This window comes from Propithecus coquereli, unplaced genomic scaffold (assembly GCF_000956105.1).
Source record: "Propithecus coquereli isolate 6110/MARCELLA unplaced genomic scaffold, Pcoq_1.0 Scaffold5, whole genome shotgun sequence".
NCBI lineage: Eukaryota > Metazoa > Chordata > Mammalia > Primates > Indriidae > Propithecus > Propithecus coquereli.
In genome coordinates, this window is record NW_012150840.1 from 12,973,761 (window position 1) to 12,995,004 (window position 21,244).

At 47.2% G+C, this 21,244-nt stretch overlaps 1 protein-coding gene across 1 annotated transcript in view; it reads right to left on the reverse strand.

Moving 5' to 3' along the window:
• The window catches only part of DPF3 (D4, zinc and double PHD fingers, family 3), a 233,774-nt gene extending 215,151 nt beyond the window's left edge, over positions 1–18,623 (reverse strand). The window contains exon 1 of the mRNA XM_012656079.1: positions 18,570–18,623. Within this exon, the coding sequence (XP_012511533.1) occupies positions 18,570–18,601 (32 nt within the window). The 5' untranslated portion in view covers positions 18,602–18,623. The remainder of the gene's footprint in view (positions 1–18,569) is intronic.
• Positions 18,624–21,244: the final 2,621 nt, after the last annotated feature.

Genomic DNA, 21,244 nt, shown 5'->3' on the forward strand with positions numbered 1-21,244 from the left:
TGGTCTGACTTCTCTACCATACTTACCCTCCCTCTCTACTGCTCCAGCCACAACGGCCTTCCTTGAGTCCTCCAACATACCACAGGACCTTTGCATATGCTGTTCCCTCTGCCTGGTGTGAAATGCTTCTTCTTCGCGGAAATTTTCCCTCACTACACTACACCAGAACAGTTCCCCCTACTATATTCTCTTATATCCTCCTGAACTTTTCAACCAAACACAGATCCCACTTTCATTTATATATTTGTGTGATTACGTGATTAATGTCTATAAGCTCCATGATGATAGGGTCTTTGTGGTTTTGTTTATCACTGTGTACCCAGGGCTACGGTAGCTGGTACATTGTATGTTCTCAACTAATACAGCATAAATGCCTAGTGCACTGTGGTCTAGGGAGACATGTGGATCAAGAAGAAATGTGACACACGAGCTAGAGAAATTCATGGTGCAAACGACAGGCCATGGTGAGATGGTGCACTTTCTCCTGGACGTGGGCAACTGAAAATCTTCTCAACTGTCACAAGGGTGGCCGTCACTGGACACCACGAGAGCTTGTGCTCTCTTAAACAAGAGCATCTCTGTAGGACTGTCCCCAGAGGACCATGAGAAACTGGCTTCCCTCTTGGGGCATGTGGAGGCTGAAAAAGAAGGCCAGGAGAGAGAGAATGCCAATCTCCTCAATGCCCTTCTTGTTATCTCCCTGAAAATGCAGCTTTGCGCCTCGCTGTCGGGGGACTCAGAGAGAGAGGTGGGGAAGAGAAGGTCACGAGCAGAAATGACCTTCCTCCCTCCTATCTGGAGCCACAGAAACAGGCGCGCCCAGGTTATCTTGGAGCTTTTTTCCCCTAGCGATGAGTGGGGGGTAGGGCGGGCAGGAAGATTTAGAACAGAAAACTGGGTGTTTTTCTGCTTGGTTATCAGACACATGCCCATTCAAGGGATGCAAAACAAGCTGAAGTTTAGATTCTCTGACTCGGCTCATGAGCCCCATCAGTTATACCACGTGGAAAAAACTTTGGACAGTTAAAAATAACACAGGGGTCTGGTGTTTGGAAGATCTGGAGTTTGGAATGCCAGCTTGTCAGGCACAGATCCCTGCCTACCAAAAGCATGTGCTGGGAACTCACACTCACACACACACACGCACACACACACACACACACACACACGCGCGCGCGCGCGCCAACCAGCACGGGAGGGTTGCGAATGAGCAAGGTGCCCCAGCCTGTTACCCACCACCCTGACACCAGCGTGTCGGGCCATCTCAGAAGACAAACACACAGACCAGCTCTCAACCGTCACCCCCTTTGGTCTGAAGGACTCTCAAACCCTTTTCTAGCTGTGCAAAGGGCAGAGCTCATCCAGGCAAGAAGCATTCTCCTCCCCCTTGGGGAAGGCAGCCGTGGATGGGATCGTTGGCCAGAAGTCCAATCACATCTCACAGTCACTTCACCTGTGTTGTGTTTCTGCATCTGTGAGATTCTTGTTCTTTTTCAGAAGGACCCGATATCAGCACCAAATAGTATGCCACAACCCAAGCTCCTGGACAAAGCATCCCATAGATAAATCTTTCTCGAGGTCTCTCCTAGCACATTTTGTTCTAAGATTCTAAAATCATAATGCCATATTTCCTAGAATGTCTTCCTTCTAAGAAAATCAGAGCTTCTCCTAATTATTATCTCATTTTCCTTAAGATGCCAAGACGGGGGGGGAAAAATCAGCTAATGTGTCTCCCCGTTTTACAGATGGAAAAACAGGGTCACTGCAAACGCTTATTAAGAGGGTGATATGTGCCAACTCTTCCAAGTGTCTTACACATATTAACTTATTTAGTTCTTCCAACAACCTTATAAAGGCAGAAACTATTATTCCCACTTTACAGATGAGGAAACTGAGGCACAGAGGTTAGGACTCCTGCCCAAGGGTATGGGGCTTGGACTTGAACCCAGAATCTCTGGCTCCAGAGCCTGCTCCCAAGCCACAGGTTACACGGTAACAGCAGGAGGTGAGCAGCAGGCCGGGGAGTGAAGCTTCGGTTCATCTGTATTTACAGCTGCTCCCATCGCTCGCATCACTGCCTGAGCTCCGCCTCCTGTCACATCAGCTGCGGCATTAGATTCTGCATTATGGTGAGTTGTATAATTATTTCGTTATTATTTCATTATGTATTGCAATGTAATAATAATAGAAATAAAGTGTACAATAAATGTAATGCACTTGAATCATCCTGAAACCATCCTGAAACCACCCTGACCCCCAGCCCATGAAACCAGTCCCTGGTGCCAAAAAGATTGGGGATCGCTGCTCCAAGGAATCACTCAAATGCTTTCCAAGTCTTTGTGCACTTCCCTTGCCTGAAGTTCCCCAGCCTCACTCTCCACCCAACCAGGCCCCACTGTCCTGAACTCAGCTGCCCCCTGAAGCCTTCTCTGACATCCCGACCACAGGACCCGCTTTCTCTCTTCTGATTACAAGGACCCCTCGTGGCCTGGGCCAATCATTTAGCCCAGTCATTCGCCACCGTGGAACCTCACGCATCCTGTTTCTTCTCTCATGGATGCATCCTTTGCCGTGTATAAGCTTCATCCTTTTCCTTCTTCCCTCTCCCCACTCCCATGTTCATGAGACCAAGTGGGTCCTGCTTGGGGACAAAGCCAAAATACTCTTCCCTTATTTTGGTGCCCCTTCGGTGCTCTTTCATCAAGGTGCTACTCGTGAGGGAAAGAAAAAAAGAAGTAAATAGGTCAGGTGCAGTGGCTCTCACCTGTAATCCTAACACTCTGGAGGCTGAGGTGGGAGGATTCCTTGAGCTCAAGAGTTCGAGACCAGCCTGAGCAAGAGTGAGACCCTGTCTCTACCAAAAAGAAAGGGAAAAAAAACCCAGCCCAGTGTTTCGGGCATGTACCTGTAGTCCCAGCTACCCGGGAGGCTGAGGCAAGAGGATCACCTGAGCCCAGGAGTTGGAGGTTGCTGTGAGCTACAATAACGCCACTGCACTCTAGCCCAGGGCAGCAGAGTGAGACTGTCTCAACAAAAAACAAACAAGGCACTGAGCACCCCTCCTCACAACCCCCACCCCTTCTTTAAAAAAAAAAAAGTAGGTGGGCATGGTGGCTCACGCCTGTAATCCTAGCATTCTGGGAGGCCGAGGCGGGTGGATCGCTCAAGGTCAGGAGTTCGAGACCAGCCTGAGCAAAAGCGAGACCCGTCTCTACTAAAGAAATAGAAAGAAATTAGCTGCACGACTAAAAATATATAGAAAAAATTAGCCGGGCATGGTGGCGCATGCCTGTAGTCCCAGCTACTTGGGAGGCTGAGGCAGGAGGATCGCTTGAGCCCAGGAGTTTGAGGTTGCTGTGAGCTAGGCTGACACCATGGCACTCTAGCTCAGGCAACAGAGTGAGACTCTGTCTCAAAAAAAAAAAAAAACACAAGTAAAGAGCTAATGGACAAAGGGGCCAAAAGGTCAGAAGGAAACCTAGGCTGGCGGTGCAAACCTTGATACTAAGCATTAAATGGATTATTCCTCCATCCAGGGCTCAGAGGGCCTTGAGGCGGCTTAGTTCAGAGTCAAGAAATGAAATAAGAGGCAGAAAGCGAAAGAAAAATAAAGGGGTTACCAGTGGGCTTTTTCTTCCCAGGGATTTGAAAAGCTGTGGAAGAGGCTGGAGGAGCGATGCCAGGAGCCTGGGCTGCCCACGGCTGCCGGCCCTGGGTCTTGGAGAAAGGTGGAGATATCCTAGAGCTTTGACGTTGCCCAAGCCAGTTCATCTGGACAGCAAAGGAGACAGACTTGGGGCAACACTGGGCAATAATACAGACAATTCCACTGATCGGAGCTTCTTTTGTGCTGTATTTCTCAGGAAAAAGAACTCATTCCAGGAAGATAAGGGACTAGAACGAATAACCTTCAGAAGAGGGACTGAAATCACTGGGTCCTCTCGGTTTGGCAGATCATAAAATAATAAGAGTCCTGTTGCTCCAAGGATAGCAAGATCTAGCTAGGTCTCAGAAAGTTCCAAAATGCAGACTCAAAAACCAGCCAGCCTCCATCTGTCCCACGACACTGGCTGGGATCCCCAGCCCCTGAGATGGCAAATCGTGTCCCCTGGTGTGCTCCGGACCGGGGAACTATGGGAACTTTCTAAATTTCATAGAAACCTATAGATCAGTGTTCATCCCCGCTACCCTGTGCATAACTGACCTAAAATCAAATGGTCCAAACCTGTTTCCCATCCCCCAGAGATATGTGTAATTAGATAAAATGAGGACAGAATATGCATAAGTATCTGTTATACTGGGATGGCTGCCCAGAAAGGAAATGAACACCAGGAACTGGACAGCCCCATTGTCACCCTCTGTACTGAATTGCTGTCCGCTGGGATGGAGGGAAAGTTACCTTCAGGAGTGGGTGCTGGTGCAACGTGACCTTTCTCAGTTGACAAACATTTTTGTACAATTCTGCTTCTACATTTTGCACAGTCAGCATTTTCTCTGACTTTCCCTGTTGAGGGACGTCTAGCGGACCAGGATCCAAACTGAAACTTGACTCTAAGAGTCCGTTTCCACCTTGGCTCTTCGTCTTCCCCCTTCAGGCCTCTCCATGGTGGTACCTTCTTCCAAGGGCCCCCAACACATAATTATTTGGAAGGTGGAAAAGGCATTAAAGGACATACAAAAGTTGTAAGGACAGATTGATATCTTTGTCTCTCCCCTTGCACGATGCCCAGGGCAGCCTTTTTGTTTCACTGTCAAATGAAGTTATCTGTATTGTACTAGGCTGGTACATGGAATCATAGGGAAAGTCACTACCCATCTAGGCGTGCGTACTATTAAAGTATATAGAAAGCACTTTCTCAGTGAAGATGTATCTGAAAACAGGGACTGGGCTAAAGTTACTGCAAAGCTCAGTAGAACAGGCAACAGACGCTCACCAGATCCCAACCTTGGGTTAAAACATTACGGTACTCTGCATCTTCTGGTCTTGTCTATCTTAAAAACCCAAAAAAGTCCTCTGGTATAAATAGGGCTAAAGGCAATCCCATACACTGCTGAGTGCAGTGTACCCAAAAAAATGTACCCCAAAAAAATGTGGTTGTTTTATCTGTGGCTATTCACAAGCCAGAGGTCATTTATTCCCTGAATGAAAGCAAAGCAAAAAGGTTTGTCTTACTTCCCAAGACCAAAGCGGGAGAACTAAGCTTTTTAGGGCTGCCGGGTAAAGTGATCAGGAAACAAGGGGCTAGAAGGAGTGAGGCTGCCACGCGTCACAGCTGCACATCCTACATGCAAGCAGGACCAAGCCTGGTCTGTTTCCTGACTCCTGAAATTGAAGAATCTTTGGGGAGGAACTCTGCTGCCTTTTCCAAACTCTTGCTGTTCAAGGGAGAGAATGAGAAACACATCAACGCTAAAGGGCTAGAAGCAAGTTTAGGTTGCTGAACAGGGTGCCTACCTGCAGGCTTCATTTGCTCAGCGATTCCCCACCTGTTTCCTGAATGCCTGCTTGGCTAGGTCCTGGGGTAGAAAGGCACAGGCGGCCACTGCCCCTGCCTTCTAGGGTCTTACATTCTAACTACAGCCAAGTACTTCAGGGGCGGAGAGAGAGGACTGTGCCAGGGACTGTGTGGCCAGGCAGGTGTGACCAATTCTACCTGAGGTCTACAAGGCCCTCACCAGGGAGGGGGGCCACATGAACTGCCTGGAAGGTGAGCAGGCTGATGTGCATCGAGGGCAGGTGGGGCTGGAGGACAATCAAACTGCCCACCTAGAGCAGCCACAGGCAGTTTAGTGAGACGACAGGTGGATATGACAGGCACTATCTCTCTGAGCAGGGATACAAGCCCTTCAGCCTAACAAGCTGACCCACATCTCTCATGCTGAGGTTCCTATCCTGGAGCACATGGGCCCCTCGAGGTCTGTGAATCCCGTGAAACCATATGCACGTTCATACCCATATGCATTTTTTCTGGGGAGATGACCCACAACTTTCATAGGATTCTTGAAAGGGTCTGTGATTGCCAAGGAAAGGTAAAGAAATGCCCAGCAGGACAATGAGTAGCTTGAACACTAGACCAGTGGTCCCCAATCTTTTTGGCACCAGGAACGGGGTTCATGAAAGACAATTTTTCCACGGGCGGAGCAGGGTGAGGGGTGTCATGGAGTGGGGGGTATGGAGCTCAGGCAGTGATGCACGGCCCGTTTCATAACAGGCCACAGACTCGTACCGGGCCTCAGCCTGGGGGGTTGGGGACTGCAGCACTAGGCTATGAAGTGGAAGCCATATTTTTCCCTCTCTGTCTCCTGCACATAGCCTAGTACCTGACATAGTAGGTTTTCAGAACTGGCAGAGCTAAAGTGATGAGAAGAGCATCCTAGTGTAAAGAAATGAGAAGAAATCACCATTTGCATCCCCAAACAAACATCTATATATGCTGACTATGTGCTAGGCTCTGGGCTAGACTTTAAGAACCAATACCTCTTTCCACAAAGGCCCATGGAAGAATATCTTCTCAGCCTGCTGTTCCCAGAGCCAATATTGCAAATCGAAGTCCCTAAGTGTGGATACCAAGTCACCCAGGGCAATTCACTGCAAACTTTAGTTGGCAGTTGCCTAGCAACGGGTAACCCTGAAGACATTGCCAAACTGAGATGCCAAAAAGGGCAGTTTGTGGACAAGCTAGTTCTGAAGACTAGCCCCCATGTGAGTGTCTGCCAGGCCTCTCCGGGGCTGTCGGGGGAAGGAGCAGACTTTGCAGCCAAAAGCAGGCCAGGAGCGGGGAGCTGGGAAGGGGTTCTCGTGGTTGTGTGTTTTCCTGCCTCTGGGAGCAGGCATGAGAAGGGGAACGAGGGTTGAAGAAGGCAGCCTCAGGGAGAGAAGGCAATTGGCGCCTCTTCACTTCCTCTTTTAGATCATACCTACAATGAGTCTTCCGAGCAGTTGCTGAACAGATCCTGGCTGTACCTAAAGACACATAAAGTGGCACGAAGACTTGACTGAGCCTACAGCCAGCCCTGCCTTGCGGCCATCATCCTCCCACAGCTCCAAAAACCCCACTGGACTATGTAAGGTTGGGTTGGGCAGGATAAGGCCTCAAACTACAACAAATAGTGAAACCAGGGAATAAATTTCTAGCTCACTGTCCACAGACTCTCTCACTCTCTTACGGAGAGGCAGCAAGCACAAAAGAGGCAAAGAGACCTCACTTTCTAAAATTCAGTATTTTTTTTTTTTTAATGAAAAGCTCAGAAACTCCTTCAGCCAAGAGTCGGGTGAGACTGGGTTTCCTAAACCAAAGTTTCTGATCCAAAGCATCACACAGGCCAGCGCTGGGCACCTCTCCCTGTGCAGACGGATGGTGGGAAGCTTGGGAAGACAGCCTGCTTTGGAACCCATCATCCCTTCTCTTGAAAGGTCTTGGGGACAGGGGGAAAGGGGCAAATGAATACATCAGTCTGAAAGCAATTCAGGAAGAACAAACGTGGAAGTCAAACAACAACAAATAAGGCGGGTATAAATCCAGATAAAATATTAAAATCATTAAAGGGCTGCTGCTCCCTGAAGATTGGGAAAAATGAAGAGAGTTAATTAAAAGCAATCTCCATGCACTGCTGAGCCGGCCAGCCCTGATAAATCAACAGCTGGGGCTGTTGTGGAGGGCAGTCAGGGGGCTTCACGGGGGTGGGCTGCCCAGGGGAGGGGGATCTGCCACAGAGATGGCTGTGACCGCAAATTGAACACAGTGACTTAAGTTTCATGTTTTATTAAATATTTTATGACCACTGAATAAAGTTGTTCTTCAGAGAGGGAGAAAATGATCTACCGGGTAAATGGGGGGAGGGGGGAGATAAGGATGAAGGGTATTGTTTGTTTGATTGAAAACATGCTTAGGACACGATGGTGGCACCTCTGATATTGCCCCCCAAATGCAGAGGCTTTTGGTTTTTCCCTCTACCTGATCTGCAAAGGGAGATAGACACATCTTTGTCTTCTAAAATCTCTCTACAAAGCTTGAGTTATGTTTGTTTGGGGGACTGGGGGAGACGGTGCAAAGTCAAGGAAAGGAACGGAGGGGACAAGGAGATAGAAAAGACTTTCAGAATTCTCACCGCTGATCCAAGTCAGACTTTTAGCACAAAACTAAAAGGTCAGCAAAAATAGTGGGAACTCCTTTTTCTTTCTTTTTTTCCTTCCTTCCTTTCTCCTTTTTCCTGCAATTAGATAGGTGTTTTTTTTTTTAAAAAACAAAAAAGAGCCCAGAATTTTCAGGCTAAATCTAAGTCAAAAGCCAGCAATTTCAGAGGTATTAGAAGAACAGGCCTTTCTCTATTCTAAGGGAAACCCTCTAGTTCTTCCTTGATGAAAATATATTCAAGAGAAATGATTGGGGGAAAGTGTTTTTTCTCCTCCATAGAATTGGGATTGGAAGGGGAGTGTGTGCATGGGGAAACATAAGGAATTATGCATTTGGATATGCATTTTAATTAGGTGGACAGAAGCAGCCGCCTGTTAATTTTTCTTGCTTGTTTCCACTTAGCATTCATCACAGGCAGAACCACCATAGAGCGCTCCCACGATAATAGATGGTTCTGCATTGGCTAAGTCCTCAGGGAAAATAATTAGCGGGAGAGAATATATTCTCTCCACTCCCACTGCCCCATCCACCCTGCCCTCCCCCATCCCCAGCGCCACATTGCCCCCCCTCTCCCCACTCCCCCCAACTGAGGGTGGTTTCCCTAGGAGAGGCCTAGGGAAGCAGCCAGCCTCCTGGTTTACAAGCACTTACTTTGCCCTGCCAAAGAACAAGGGTCTAGAAGAAGAAATAGACCAGAGGCTTCTATCGGAGTGGAAGCTCCTAGATGCAGGGAGGGTGGCTACTATGCTGAGTAGTTCTGAGCGGGTCTGCCAGCAATCGGTGTTGGTCAGGACAGCACCAATTTGAAGGAAGCTCCCAAGAAGGGGAGACAGTTTTCATTGAGCTCAGGTGGTGGCAAAGATGCGTAGAGAGAGTTTTGGTTGAGGATACGGCAGCAGGAATGATGTTTGTGTTTCATTTATTCTTCTAAAGTAAGCAAAAGTCGTGGCTTTGCGGTGGCTCACACCTGTAATCCTAGCTCTCTGGGAGGCCAAGGCGGGCGGATTGTTTGAGCTCAGGAGTTCGAAACCAGCCTGAGCAAGAGCGAGACCCCGTCTCTACTAAAAATAGAAAGAAATTAATCAGACAACTAAAAATATATAGAAAAAATTAGCCAGGCATGGTGGCACATGCCTGTAGTCCCAGCTACTCGGGAGGCTGAGGCAGGAGGATCGCTTGAGCCCAGGAGTTTGAGGTTGCTGTGAGCTAGGATTACGCCACGGCACTCTAGCCCGGGCAACACAGTGAGACTCTGTCTCAAAAAAAAAAAAAAAAAAAAAGAGTTGTAGCTTTGCAGCAAGATTGAATCTGAATCATTTCCAAGGCTGGCAACCAAGATGTAAGTCAGTAATTCTGAGATCTGATCACCACTATGGTGCTCTCCGTAGCTGACTTTTCTGTAAAGGCTCCATTCTTGCAGCTGGCCTCCCACGTCCACGGGTCGCCCAAGTCCCCAACCCACCTTCACTCCTCTCTCCCCCTCAGCATCATCCTGGTTGAAGGAGTCGGAGACTGGACGAAGGCCCAAGTTCCCAGAAAGCGCTCCTCTCTGCCCACTGAGCTTCCACTTCCTCTGATTTCGCAAGTAGACTGAGTTCAGGGCCGATGACGGAAGTGAAATTAGGGATTCCCTTGAGCTCATCTCCTCACCTACTTCAAACCCAGACCCCGGGGAAATCCCACTGAGCTCCCAGGGCTATTTATACACAGCTGGATGAGTAAGACCTTGCAGTTCCTGAGAAACAATGATTAGATGTGATATGGAATGCCAGAAACATTTCATTTACTTTGGTTCTAATATTTAAAATAATGTTTAATAATGTTTAGGTATTGTTGACTCTCTGAGAAGGCCTCAGTCAGCTACAGGAAACTTTTTAGTTCTCCTAGTAACACCTTGCATGTGTACACTTTCTACCTTCTGAAATGTTTTTACATCCATTATTTCATTTGGGCCCCTTGTGATTAAGCAAGCCTGGGTGCAGCAGGAGGGAAGATAAGGGAGATATAAACTCTTCTCACTGTTGATTGGCAACTCCTGACTCTCAAGCTGCCCTGTTGTCCTCAGTGTCCCCTCCCACTTCCTGTGGTCAGACAACACACCTCCATCTGCCTAGGGAAACTTCACTCCAAGCCTTACCAGTGCTACAGCCATGGAACTCCCTCCAACCCAAACTCTGAACCCCCACAAGGAGTCCCTGCCCTCAAAGGAAGGGGGTTGTAAGGAGAAGGCAATCCTTGTGGCTGGGGATGGGAGAAGCAAGTCTCTGGGTTCCCAGTTCATTTACCCCAAAAAACAGTGGTGTGCCTATGGAGGGCGAGGTGAAGAGACTGAATTCCAAAATACTATTAGTTTTGTTTTGTTCTTACTTTGCAAGGTGGAAGCTGTCTGTACTACCTAGAAATGTAGCACCTATATTTTACACGAAGCCCCAAAGTGAAGGGGGCCGGGTGCAGTGGCTCACACCTGTAACCCTAGCACTTTGGGAGGCCAAGTCAGGAGGATCACTTGAGGTCAGGAGTTCAAGACCAACCTGAGCAACATAGAGAGACCCATCTCTACAAAAAAATTGAAAAATTAGCTGGGCGTGGTGGCACATGCCTATAGTCCTAGCTACTTGGCAGGCTGAGGTGGGAGGATCACTTGAGCCCAGGAGTTTGAGGTTGCTGTGAGCTATGATCATGCCACTGCCCTCATGCACAAGCAACAAAGCGAGACCCTGTGTCCAAAAAAAAAAAAAAAAAAAACAATGAAGAGGACCTAGGCATACTGAAAACCTAAATGAAAACAAGGACTCAGGGGGGGAGAGGGGGGCAAGGGTGACATATGTAACCTAAACATCTATACCCCCATAATATGCTGAAATTAAAAAAAAAAAGGGACTCAAACAGATACTTGCACACCAATGTTCACAGCAGTGTTATTCACAATAGCTGAAAAGTAGAAACAACCCAACTGTCCATCAAGAGATAAACAGGTAAACTAAATGTGGTACATACATATAATGGCCATAAAAAGAAATAAAGTTCTGACATACGCTACGACATAGATGAACCTTGTAGACATTAAGCTAAGTGAACTAAGCCAGACACAAAAGGACAAATATGATATGATGTCACTTATATGAGGTGCTTAGAATAAGCAAATTCATAGAGATAGAATGAAGAATGGTTCTACATGCTAAGGGCTGTGGGAAGCAGGGAATGGGGAAGTTATTGTTTAATGGATACAGAGTTTCTGTTTGGGATGATAAAAACATTCTGGAAATGGATGGTGGTGATGGTTACACAACATTACAAATGTACTTAATGTCACTGAATTACACACTTAAAAATGGCTAAAATGGTACATTGTATGTTATGTATATTTTACCACTGTTTTTAAAAATTAAGGGAACGCCTCTCTCTGCTGGAGGTCAAAGTGACCATTTTTTCTTTTATTTTAAGTCTCAGAATTCACACACCTGCATTTTGTGACTTTTGCAACTTCCTCTTCCTCCTTTTTAGGCTTGTGGAAAACTGCCATGGGAGCTTTCAACCAAAGAAAAACCAGATACTAATGCCCTCAGTGGAATCTGGGATGTTCTGGAGACATGTCACCGAAGGGGAGGCAGTGAAGTCCAATCTAGACACTGCTAATACTCACCCAGGTGTGGGCCAGCCCCTGCGTGTCTGCGGGGCTCCTCCATTTCCTCAGCAATAACACTCTAGAGGAAGCTCAGTGAGACATCAGTACGGGTCCACTTACTTCAGCTCACTAAATATCCAGGTACCTGCGGCTGTCCACACGGAAATAAAATAAGAGCTTTATTTCCACGTTACTTGGGATGGATGCCATGGTAAAGGAGGAGGCCAAAGAGATTGCAGATGAATGAAATCATCAGGATTGGCTGGAGGATTGATTCCCCTGTTCCCTCCAAACACTTTGAAAGATGAAGAAAAAGATGTTCTCAGTAATTCCAGACTTTTTCCCAACAAAAAACTTCATCTGAGTGCTCATAAATATCAAAATAGACCAATTGGTCTTTGGGTTCCTCATTACTCTTTTGTTGAGATGCTAATAAGAAGAAAAGCAGACTCCAAGGAAAAGCCCACCTTCTAAATGGTCTACCACCTGGTCCTCAGCCTGAGGCTGGGGAAGTTTCATCTGGGTTGGAATCCAAGGTGGGAGCACCACGTGGCAAGACTGGACCAGAGAATAAGAAATTGTAAGAAATTGTGGAAGAGTCTCCCAGTCTTACAACTCCTCTTTGGAGCCACCACTTTAAAAACAAGAAAAAATTGAAACTCTGCCCCCTAAATGTCCTCCCTGCCCTAATGCATCACAGTAAGAGCCAGCAAGTTTCTGACTTGAAAGGAATTTTGGCAATCAAGGTGCAACACTCTCCTCTTCAAGACAAGGAACATGCAACTCAAAGAAAGTGTGAGTCAAGACCACGGAGCTAGTTGGCAGCAGGGCTGGGAGCAGAGCTTAAGGCTCTGGGTCTCTCTCCCAGGGCTTTTTCTCCTCCATTACCCTCAAGTCACCAAAGCTACAAAAGACTCATCACTGGTGAGAAATGAATATGGAAGAGGGACAGAGTTTGAGAATGAGCCACACCAACAGCAGGTGACAGTTTGGGGATGGGAAAACTTTCTGGTGGAGCATCCAATTGCAGATAATACAAACAGCAGATTTTCAAGGTGAATAACAACAAAAAAACTCATCATTTCACAGCAACCTGAGATGACCACAGTCCTTGGATGCGGGGAGGGAGGAGAGCATGCAAAGGGGGATTAGACATGTGCCATCATTGTTCCCCAAGCTAAGGACTGAGGCCTGGGTTGCAGAGGGCTCAATGTGGGCTATTTGAACCCGATTATTAGGAGCTCTGAGCCTAATCCCCTCGCCGCTCCCTGCTTCCACACATAGCCCCTAAATCTTAGCCTCCTCAAGGCTTCCCTCTCTTCCCTTGCCACCGCCCCCACCACCGCCACTACTATTCACAAACATGCAACCTAGAAATTCCCCACAGTCTGCTCCTCTTTTCCCACCCCCCCAACACCTCCTAACCACTGCTTTTAAAACTCCAATGCAAATCACAGGCTTCAAAAACCTTCCCTTGGTGACAGTTTTACGATGCTCGCTCCATTCATCCATATGGGTTGACAGACTGTGAAACACCAGTAACCGGACCAATAAGAAAAACAAATTACAAAAACTCCACTACACTTCATCTCTCCCCAGTCACTCACGCAACTAGAAAACTTTGGGACTTGCAATGGATTATAGTATCAGTCTGTCTTGCAGTTAAACAACAATCTCTTCGGAGTTCCAGACCACACTGTGGTTTTATCCACTCGTTCTCCTCCTCCCACCCAAGGCCACTCTTTATCTTTCCTTGTTAAATACCTTCATATTTAAAGACTATTTAAAACTAGGGTCACACTTACATAAGACCCCTAATGGAAAACCATGGCTGGGCAAAAAATATTTCAGTGGTTGCGGGATTTTTTTGGCCAGAGGTTTGCCACATTCGGCTACATTTCTGTCTTATAGTGACTTTCAAAACACTCAAAAACCACAAAAGTTACTTTTTAGAGGTTGGGGTAATAAACAGGTCTGGATTCTGGTGCCTTTTTGTGACCCAGCCCCCACCACCACTACAATCAGCATGGCTGCACTTAGAAAACTGAAACATTAGACTCAGTTTCCATTCTTTTTGTGATGCATGCTCAAAACAAAACATGCTGACCACGGCATTTTTATTTTTTGCATTGATCTGAGCAGACGACTCTAAAACAGCTTTAGACATTATGGTATTTCTCAGATGTATCCAAATTCGAGCTACCTTCATGATTCCAAAAAGGCAGAAAAGAATGAGAAGTCTCCAAGTTGACTCTGACTTCAAGCCCACCTTATGGGCCCAAGTGGCTCCCATTCCAGTGGTGATCTTGGGCGTCTCCCATGAGGTCTGCAGGCCAGGTTATTTTCAGAGGTTTGCCCTGTGACAATGCCTTCGCTTTGGTTCTGGCAAAAAATAATCTCCTTTATGGATATCTCATCAAAACCATCAAAATCAGACATTCATCCCACTGAAAAATAATATGTGCTAATGAAGTTTGGAGAATTTAGGGCATTATTTACAGTGGCAACCAGAAGCTGGTTCTTAGGAATCTGTTGGCTTAAAATGTCTAAGTGTCCTTTTTCATAAGAGGCTAAAACAATGTCCATAAAAGGCAGCAAGTTCACAAAGTCACAACCCCAATGCTGTCCACTTAGTACCTACCCACATCCCCCCACCCCAACAGAAAGAGCTAAGAGGAGATTAGAACAAAGAATGTGGCCCCCTACCCCTTCCTCTCTGCTATCTAAACTGAGTGCCACAGCAAGAGTGAGGTCTGGCTTCTAACTTTCCTATGCTCAAAACCACTTTAGATTAGAATACACTATATCCAGCTCATAGAATGTATAAAGAGATGAAATTTGAGGTCCATCTATACACCTGACCTACGTTTGACCTTGGTTAAGTATATTTACTTCTCCTAAAGTTGTGTCCTTAATAACAAAATAGGAATATAAACACATACCTCCAAGCAAGGGTAACACCTTACCAAAAAAAGTTTCAGTACAATTACATACATGTGTGTTCAGCTATAAGTGTGACAAAATAGTTTACTAGTCTCATTCTTTATAGTTACTTGAGGTAAAATCCTGTTGGTTTATATGGAATAATTAAATAATAATAACAGTTATTCTTTTCTAAGTAGGCAGTTATAATAACAGATACATGCTTGCATAATCAAGTCTGGCAGAAGGTGGCAGACATTCCCAGTTAAATGCATACAATCCAGGGTTTTGATAACTTAATTAAAAAGTTGTTTAAAGTGCTGATCGCTGATTTAAGGGAAGGTGGCTTACGTGAACTAGAATATTAAGAATAGAATTTATATTAAAAGCATTGTTTCCTAAGTATGCAGAAATTGACCACAATGCAATACGTAATGTAACTAACTTACACACAGACCTTTATCAAATCCATATTTATATTACCTTCATGTGTTTACTTCACTACATGGGCCTTATCTTGCTTGTATATGTAAGAATTGAGGGCGACTCACATACATTTTTGCCCAATGTAGCTGCTAAATTAAATAATGTGTAATACACATTTACACATCATACATGTCCACCAGTGCTTTTAAATTCTAGTTGTCCAGATGTGACTGCTTGGTTGTGGGGCCACCTGCCGTGTCCCCTTTGTGATCTGATCAGTCCAGGCGGCTCCTGTTTCTGCCTCTAACACCCTGTTGGGCAGTAATAAGATGTTAAAGGCGACAACAGAGAGAGAAGCCAGGCTGTCAGCTTCAGAGAGGAAGGGAGTGAAGGGTACAACAAGGAGGGAAAAGAAAGGGAGTTGAGGGGAGATCAAAGGCAGGCAGGAAGAAAGCCAAACTGCTAAGACAGAAGATGTGGCTTCGGGAGCTCAGGGCCCTAAGGAAGACCCCAAAGCAATGAGATTCAAATTGTGCCATTCAGTTACCCCAGCTAATTGAATTATTGAATGTCCCACATGGAAAAAGCTAGGATAGTGAAAAACAGCCCACACTCAGAGTAGGCAGAGTCTTACATGGTGTTGCAGGAAACCTGAGCTTGTTTCTTCCCAGCACATTAACTACTACCACTTTACCCCCCAATCCTAGAGGAAACCTTTGTGTAACCAGTTTCTGTAGGGGGCGTCCGCGATGTGGACTTTTTTTTTCTTCTTTTTTAAGGAGAGAGAGAAAGAACGCACACAGAGAAAATGCTAATGTCGTTCAGCTCCGTTTCATTGTCAGGAGGGACACATGAGGATAAAAACATAGCTCTCCAAACCATTCTCCCCGCTCCCCCGCCTCCCTGCACCACCATCCATCCCTTCGGCTTGATGTGTCTCTGCGCTTTGTTCCAATTTATCCCATGCATAATTTATTCACGTGTGTATTGTTTCCTGATCAGCAACTTTTAAAAACAAATGAAATATATAAGATGTTTTATTAAACAAGTTGTTTAAAAAAATAAAGGCAGATGGTGTCGGTCTCCCAATGACAACGTCTGTGCTCCTTCGTTAGGAGTTGTTAAAAACCGTCCAGGGTGCAAGAGGTTCGCCTGGTCGGGGGTATTGTTTACACCCCCTACCCCCAGGGAAAGGGGTTGGGATGCAAAAGGAGCGGCTAATTATAAATGACCATTCAACTCCCACCTAGGAAAAGCAGACAGGGGTGTTGTGTGTATGCTAGTGTGTGCGTGTGTGTGGCGACACAGAATTACAAATACAGCACATTGCAACTGTTTCTAATTATACAAAGTACAAGTATAATTCAGAACTAATTCTACTACCAGCCAGGATTCGGCCACCCTCTTCCCGCCTCTCTGTCCCTTCCCCCACCTCTAGCCCCACCCCATACAGACTCCCTCCCCAAACACGCACCCTTCTATGGCCAAAAAAAAAAAAAATCCTGGAGCCGGGGGAACCCTGGAGCGTAGATATTGCGCCCACCAACGTAAGAGCGGGCTCCCGGGTAACAAGGGTACGGCTTTCTCAAGAGAAAACAAACCCAGCGCACATGTGAAATAGATTCTCTAACTTGAGTTTACCAGGTGGCATCAGCCCGGCTACGTGATTTCGGCTGGAAATGGGAAAACTGCAAATCAGCTGTGGGTTCGGGAGAAACTCACAGCATCAGCGGCGTTGCGGAGGAACGAGGATGCGGCGGAGTTACGCCCATTTATTCGGCCATAAAACATTTTCTTTCTTGGACGAAACGCTGTGGCGTTCAAGTGCAGTGTATCCGAGCTACCGAGCGAGAACCGAAGCCGGGGGCTCCTCTCCGATCAGCCTCCGCTTCCAATGTCCTCTTAACTGCAGCTTTAATATACGTATACTCCAAAACCTGGGCCGTTGCCACCCTGTGCCTTAGTACCGGTGGGAGGTGAACCGGTGCAAACACGTCCGCTTCTGCCTGCGCGTTCCTGCGCGACAGCAATCCCCCTGCTGTCCCCGGAGCGAACCTGGTTTTCAACTCCAGAAGGAGCCCGGGGTGAGGACGCGGACGCGCGGAGTCGAAAGAACCGGGGTCGACATCGGCCACGCACCAGGGAGAATTCAGCACGAAATACTCCCCCGCCCTGCACCTCCCTCTCCCCCAGCCCGCGGCTTCCAACCCAGCGGGGAAGTCCTGGTCCAAGGGGCGCGGACCCCGAGCCCGCGTCGCGCCGCGGTACGGAGGGAGCCACCCTCTGCCAACACCACTGCCAACAGCACCCCTTTTAGAGCCACACTAGTTTTTCGAGGCCACCCCCCGCTGCACGATCGCGAGCGGACTTGGCGGCTTAACAGTTCCACCGACTGGAAGGAAGGAAGGAAGCCGGATGAAAAGGAGGAGGAAGGAAGGCAGGCAGGAATGGGCCGTCGGACCCGGGGACTGGCCCCCGCGAGTGCTCGCCCAGCCCGCCCCACTCCGTCCCGGATCTGGGCAACCGCTCAAAGTCTCCCCGAGGCGCCCGGAGGCACCTGCCCCTCGCTCGGGCCGGGAGCAGAAACAGCCCACTGCAGCCCAGACTCAACCCGCCTCTCCGCCCGCCTCGGCTTTTCACCCAAGGTGGCGAGAGCACCATTCACAAGACCTGCGGCTTCCCCGTCTCCAAATCAACCCCGAGTTAACCCGCGTCGTTAATTTACTACGGCCAGTTCGCTCACCAACACACACGCAGACACACGGGCGACCGCCCGGAGCGCCTTCAAGACCGGGGGCTGCGGGGGAAAGCCCCGGGCAACCACCTGGGCCCCAGGACTCCCGGGACCCGCAGCTCCCCCCGCGGTCCTCCCAACTCCGGAAGGTTTGCACAAACTCCCCGCGAGCGGTCGGAAGGCGGAAAGCGCCCTGCAAACTCCGGAGCCGCCGCGGTCCGTCCGCTGGACCCGGCGGACCGAGCCGCTGGGCGGGGAACGCGGGCTCCGGGGGCGCGGGGCTCGGCCAAGTGCACCGAGGCGGCCCTGCCCGGCTATCGCCCCCAGCTCGGCCGCCCCCCGCGCCGCGCTCGCCGCCCGGCGAGGCGGGGGACTCCAGGGACCGTGCAGTCCCCGAGCCGCCCACGACCCCCAGCTGCAGAGCGCTCCAGCGCCTGGCTTCCACGCCGGCAACCCCTCGCTCTCACTCCCTCGCTCTCGGTCCGCCAATTTAGCACTACACAAATGTAACAATTTTCTTCTTGTTAATTGCATCTCCTGACATTTCTGCGCGTTGGGGAAAAAAAAAAAAGAAGATGAAGAAGTAAGAGCTGAAAGAAGAGAGAAGCCCCGCCGCGGCTGGAGGCGCCTGCAAGCGCAGTGCACTGGCAGCGCTCGGCACGCAGAAGGCGCCTTTTTTTTCATATTGAAACCACGCGGAATATGTACATTTTTTAGTCTTACTTACGCTTTCAGGGGGTTGTGAATGACAGTCGCCATTTTGCTACAATGTAACAGAATATTGTCTGTCTCAGAGTTCTAAAGGTTCGCTCAGGGGAAGCGGCGGGCCAATCAGAGCACGGGATACCGGCCCGCTGGCCAATCGGCGCGGCTGGTCGCCAAGTGGGCGGGGCCTGCACGCTGGTAGTTATTAGGGGAGCTGTCAAAGCCCAGAGGTCACTCCCTTTTGTAGAGCCCGAGAGCAAGCAGGTCTTAAAGGGGCAGTACCTCGGTAGCAGCTCCTTTTCGAATTGGGGAAAGTGGAGACGCACGAGAGAGTATTGTAGTTTCGTTTAAGTCCCTACTTTTCTAAATTACTGCAGAGAGTTCGCTCTCCTAGACACAAATATTTAAATATTGCCAACAAACCATTGAATCCCATTCATTAGCTTTTGGCTTTGCGTATCAACGTTTTTAATCCCCCAAAGGGTAAATCCCCGTGTTCCAGTGCAAAAGTTGGAAGGCTGCCGTTTTGTCTAACAAATTACTACACGTGTCCTGCCGTTTGCTAATGCTCTGGGTCCTGCGGCTTTTTAATATTCTTATTCCCGAAGTGTTTTCTTTATCTCGGCCACCTTCCTCTCTCGTTTCTTGGAACTGCCGCCTCTGTTCCTGGCGACTCCAGGACAGCAACTCCCCTCCCCCTGGAATGTCTCAATGTCAGGCTCGCTCCCTCCTGCAGCCAGGGCTTTCCTTACGTAATGCTCAGTGGTCACTTTGCGCGGTTCCCCACTACCACCCCTTCTGTTCTCCCCTCTACACCACAAACTTCCGAAACAATCCGATTCCGGCCGGCTGGAGAGCTAAGTGAGACCTGGGGCTCTGACCTTTAGGCTCAGGGGTAGGGAAGATTAAGGCAACCTTTGAAATGCTGCTAGGAAAGCAAGTAACTAGGCACAAGTTGTAGAACCTAGTCTGGGTGTTGCCAGAGTCCCTTTCCGGGAGTGGCAACACGCGATTCTGGCGTCACCCTTCACTACTTAGAAGGTGAAAAGAATTTGCTAGCGAATATTCCGAAGTGACCCGAGGCGTCCAGAGAGTTGATGTTCGCTTGAAGGCAGTGTGAACTCCTCACTGGCGAACCCCTGACAAAATTGAGAGAGTTCTGCGAAGTCAGGCTTCCACTGGGCGCTGGGAAGCTCGGGTTGGATGAAATCGCATTAAATCACGAATAGGAAAGGGGCCTCGTTAGCATACAGAAGTCTAGCTACCATTCCAAAGCTGTTTAATCAGGTCAAATAGCTAAGATCGTGGGGGAGGGGTGGGAAGGGGGAGAGGAGATGCCAAATTGCCATTTCTTCCAAGCTGTGCCCTCTCACTTCCTTTGGCTCCTTTCAAGGCAATGAATACAATGAAAATAAAAAATAAAACGTTCCAGAACTTTCAGAGTTCAACTCCATTCACTGTTAGAGTTACCAATGAACAGAAGGCGGCTGAATCAGTATGTTTGTAATAGACTTGAAATTTTTAACTCTTTCTCTCCACCTAGCTAATAGCAGTGTCAAGTTCTACAGATTCCTTTGTAAATTCTTTGCATAGCATCTTGGCGGAAGTTACAGTTTGAAAAAGTTATCTCCTTTTCTAAATTAAAATTTGAAAAATCCCTTCTTTATTAATTTGTCAAGGGATTGGTTCAAAAGCTAGTACTTTGCCTGTGGATGGACCTTGACATCATTAAAAAGCAAGCTATATTCTGACAGGAAGAAGTAAGAGTTTGAAGTATCAGTCAGAACTTCCACTAACCTCTTTGAGATTTCAAAGGCACCGCAATTCAGACTGGAAGACAACAACATATTTTAATATATGCAGTCTAATAAAGGAAGTAAGAAATGTAGAGCCTGCCCTGAACAAGATTTACAATTTAATGCCAGAATAAAGGAAAAACAAATTTATATCACATAGGAAAGAAAAATATGTACTCTGAGCATGTACATATCATTTATTATGTTAAGGCCTGGATGTGAAAACCAGCATAATCCCAAATTTACTTGGTGTACTTGAAAATCACAGATCAGATCTTTCTTCACTTTGAGAAATTTTAATCTAGAACTTAAACATTTGTTACATTTCATAATGATTAAATTGAAAAATAGTGAATTAAAGATAGTAAATTGAAAAAAAGGATAGCCTTGTTTTTTGTAACCCAATGGAATGTCATTTTAACTCCGTCAATATAGTTGTGACTTAAATATAGAGAATTATTGTAAATTACCTTTTATCAATTCTGGGACATAAAAGAGTTATTATTATTTTTACTTTCATTTTTCCATCATAGGTGAAAAAGACACAAATCTTTTTGCCAAAATGCTCAAAAGCAAAAGAGTATAGAGAAGATATGTTTAACGAAGATAGGAGCCTGGAACAGAGTTTTGGAGGATGTTAAATTTTAAAATTTAACAGTGCTGTATATGGTCAGGAGTGTGGATTCTGGAATCCACTTGCCTAAGTCCACCACTTACCAACTGGGTTATCTTGAGCAAGTTTACTTGCCAGGATTAAATAAGGTACTACAAGTCAAATGTCTGACACATAGCAAGCTCTCAGTACATGCTGATTATTTTTTATAGAGAGAGTTAATTTTTTCTCATGGAATAAGAGATATAGAGAATCTGAATAAGAGCATACAACAGAAAGAGAAATTAT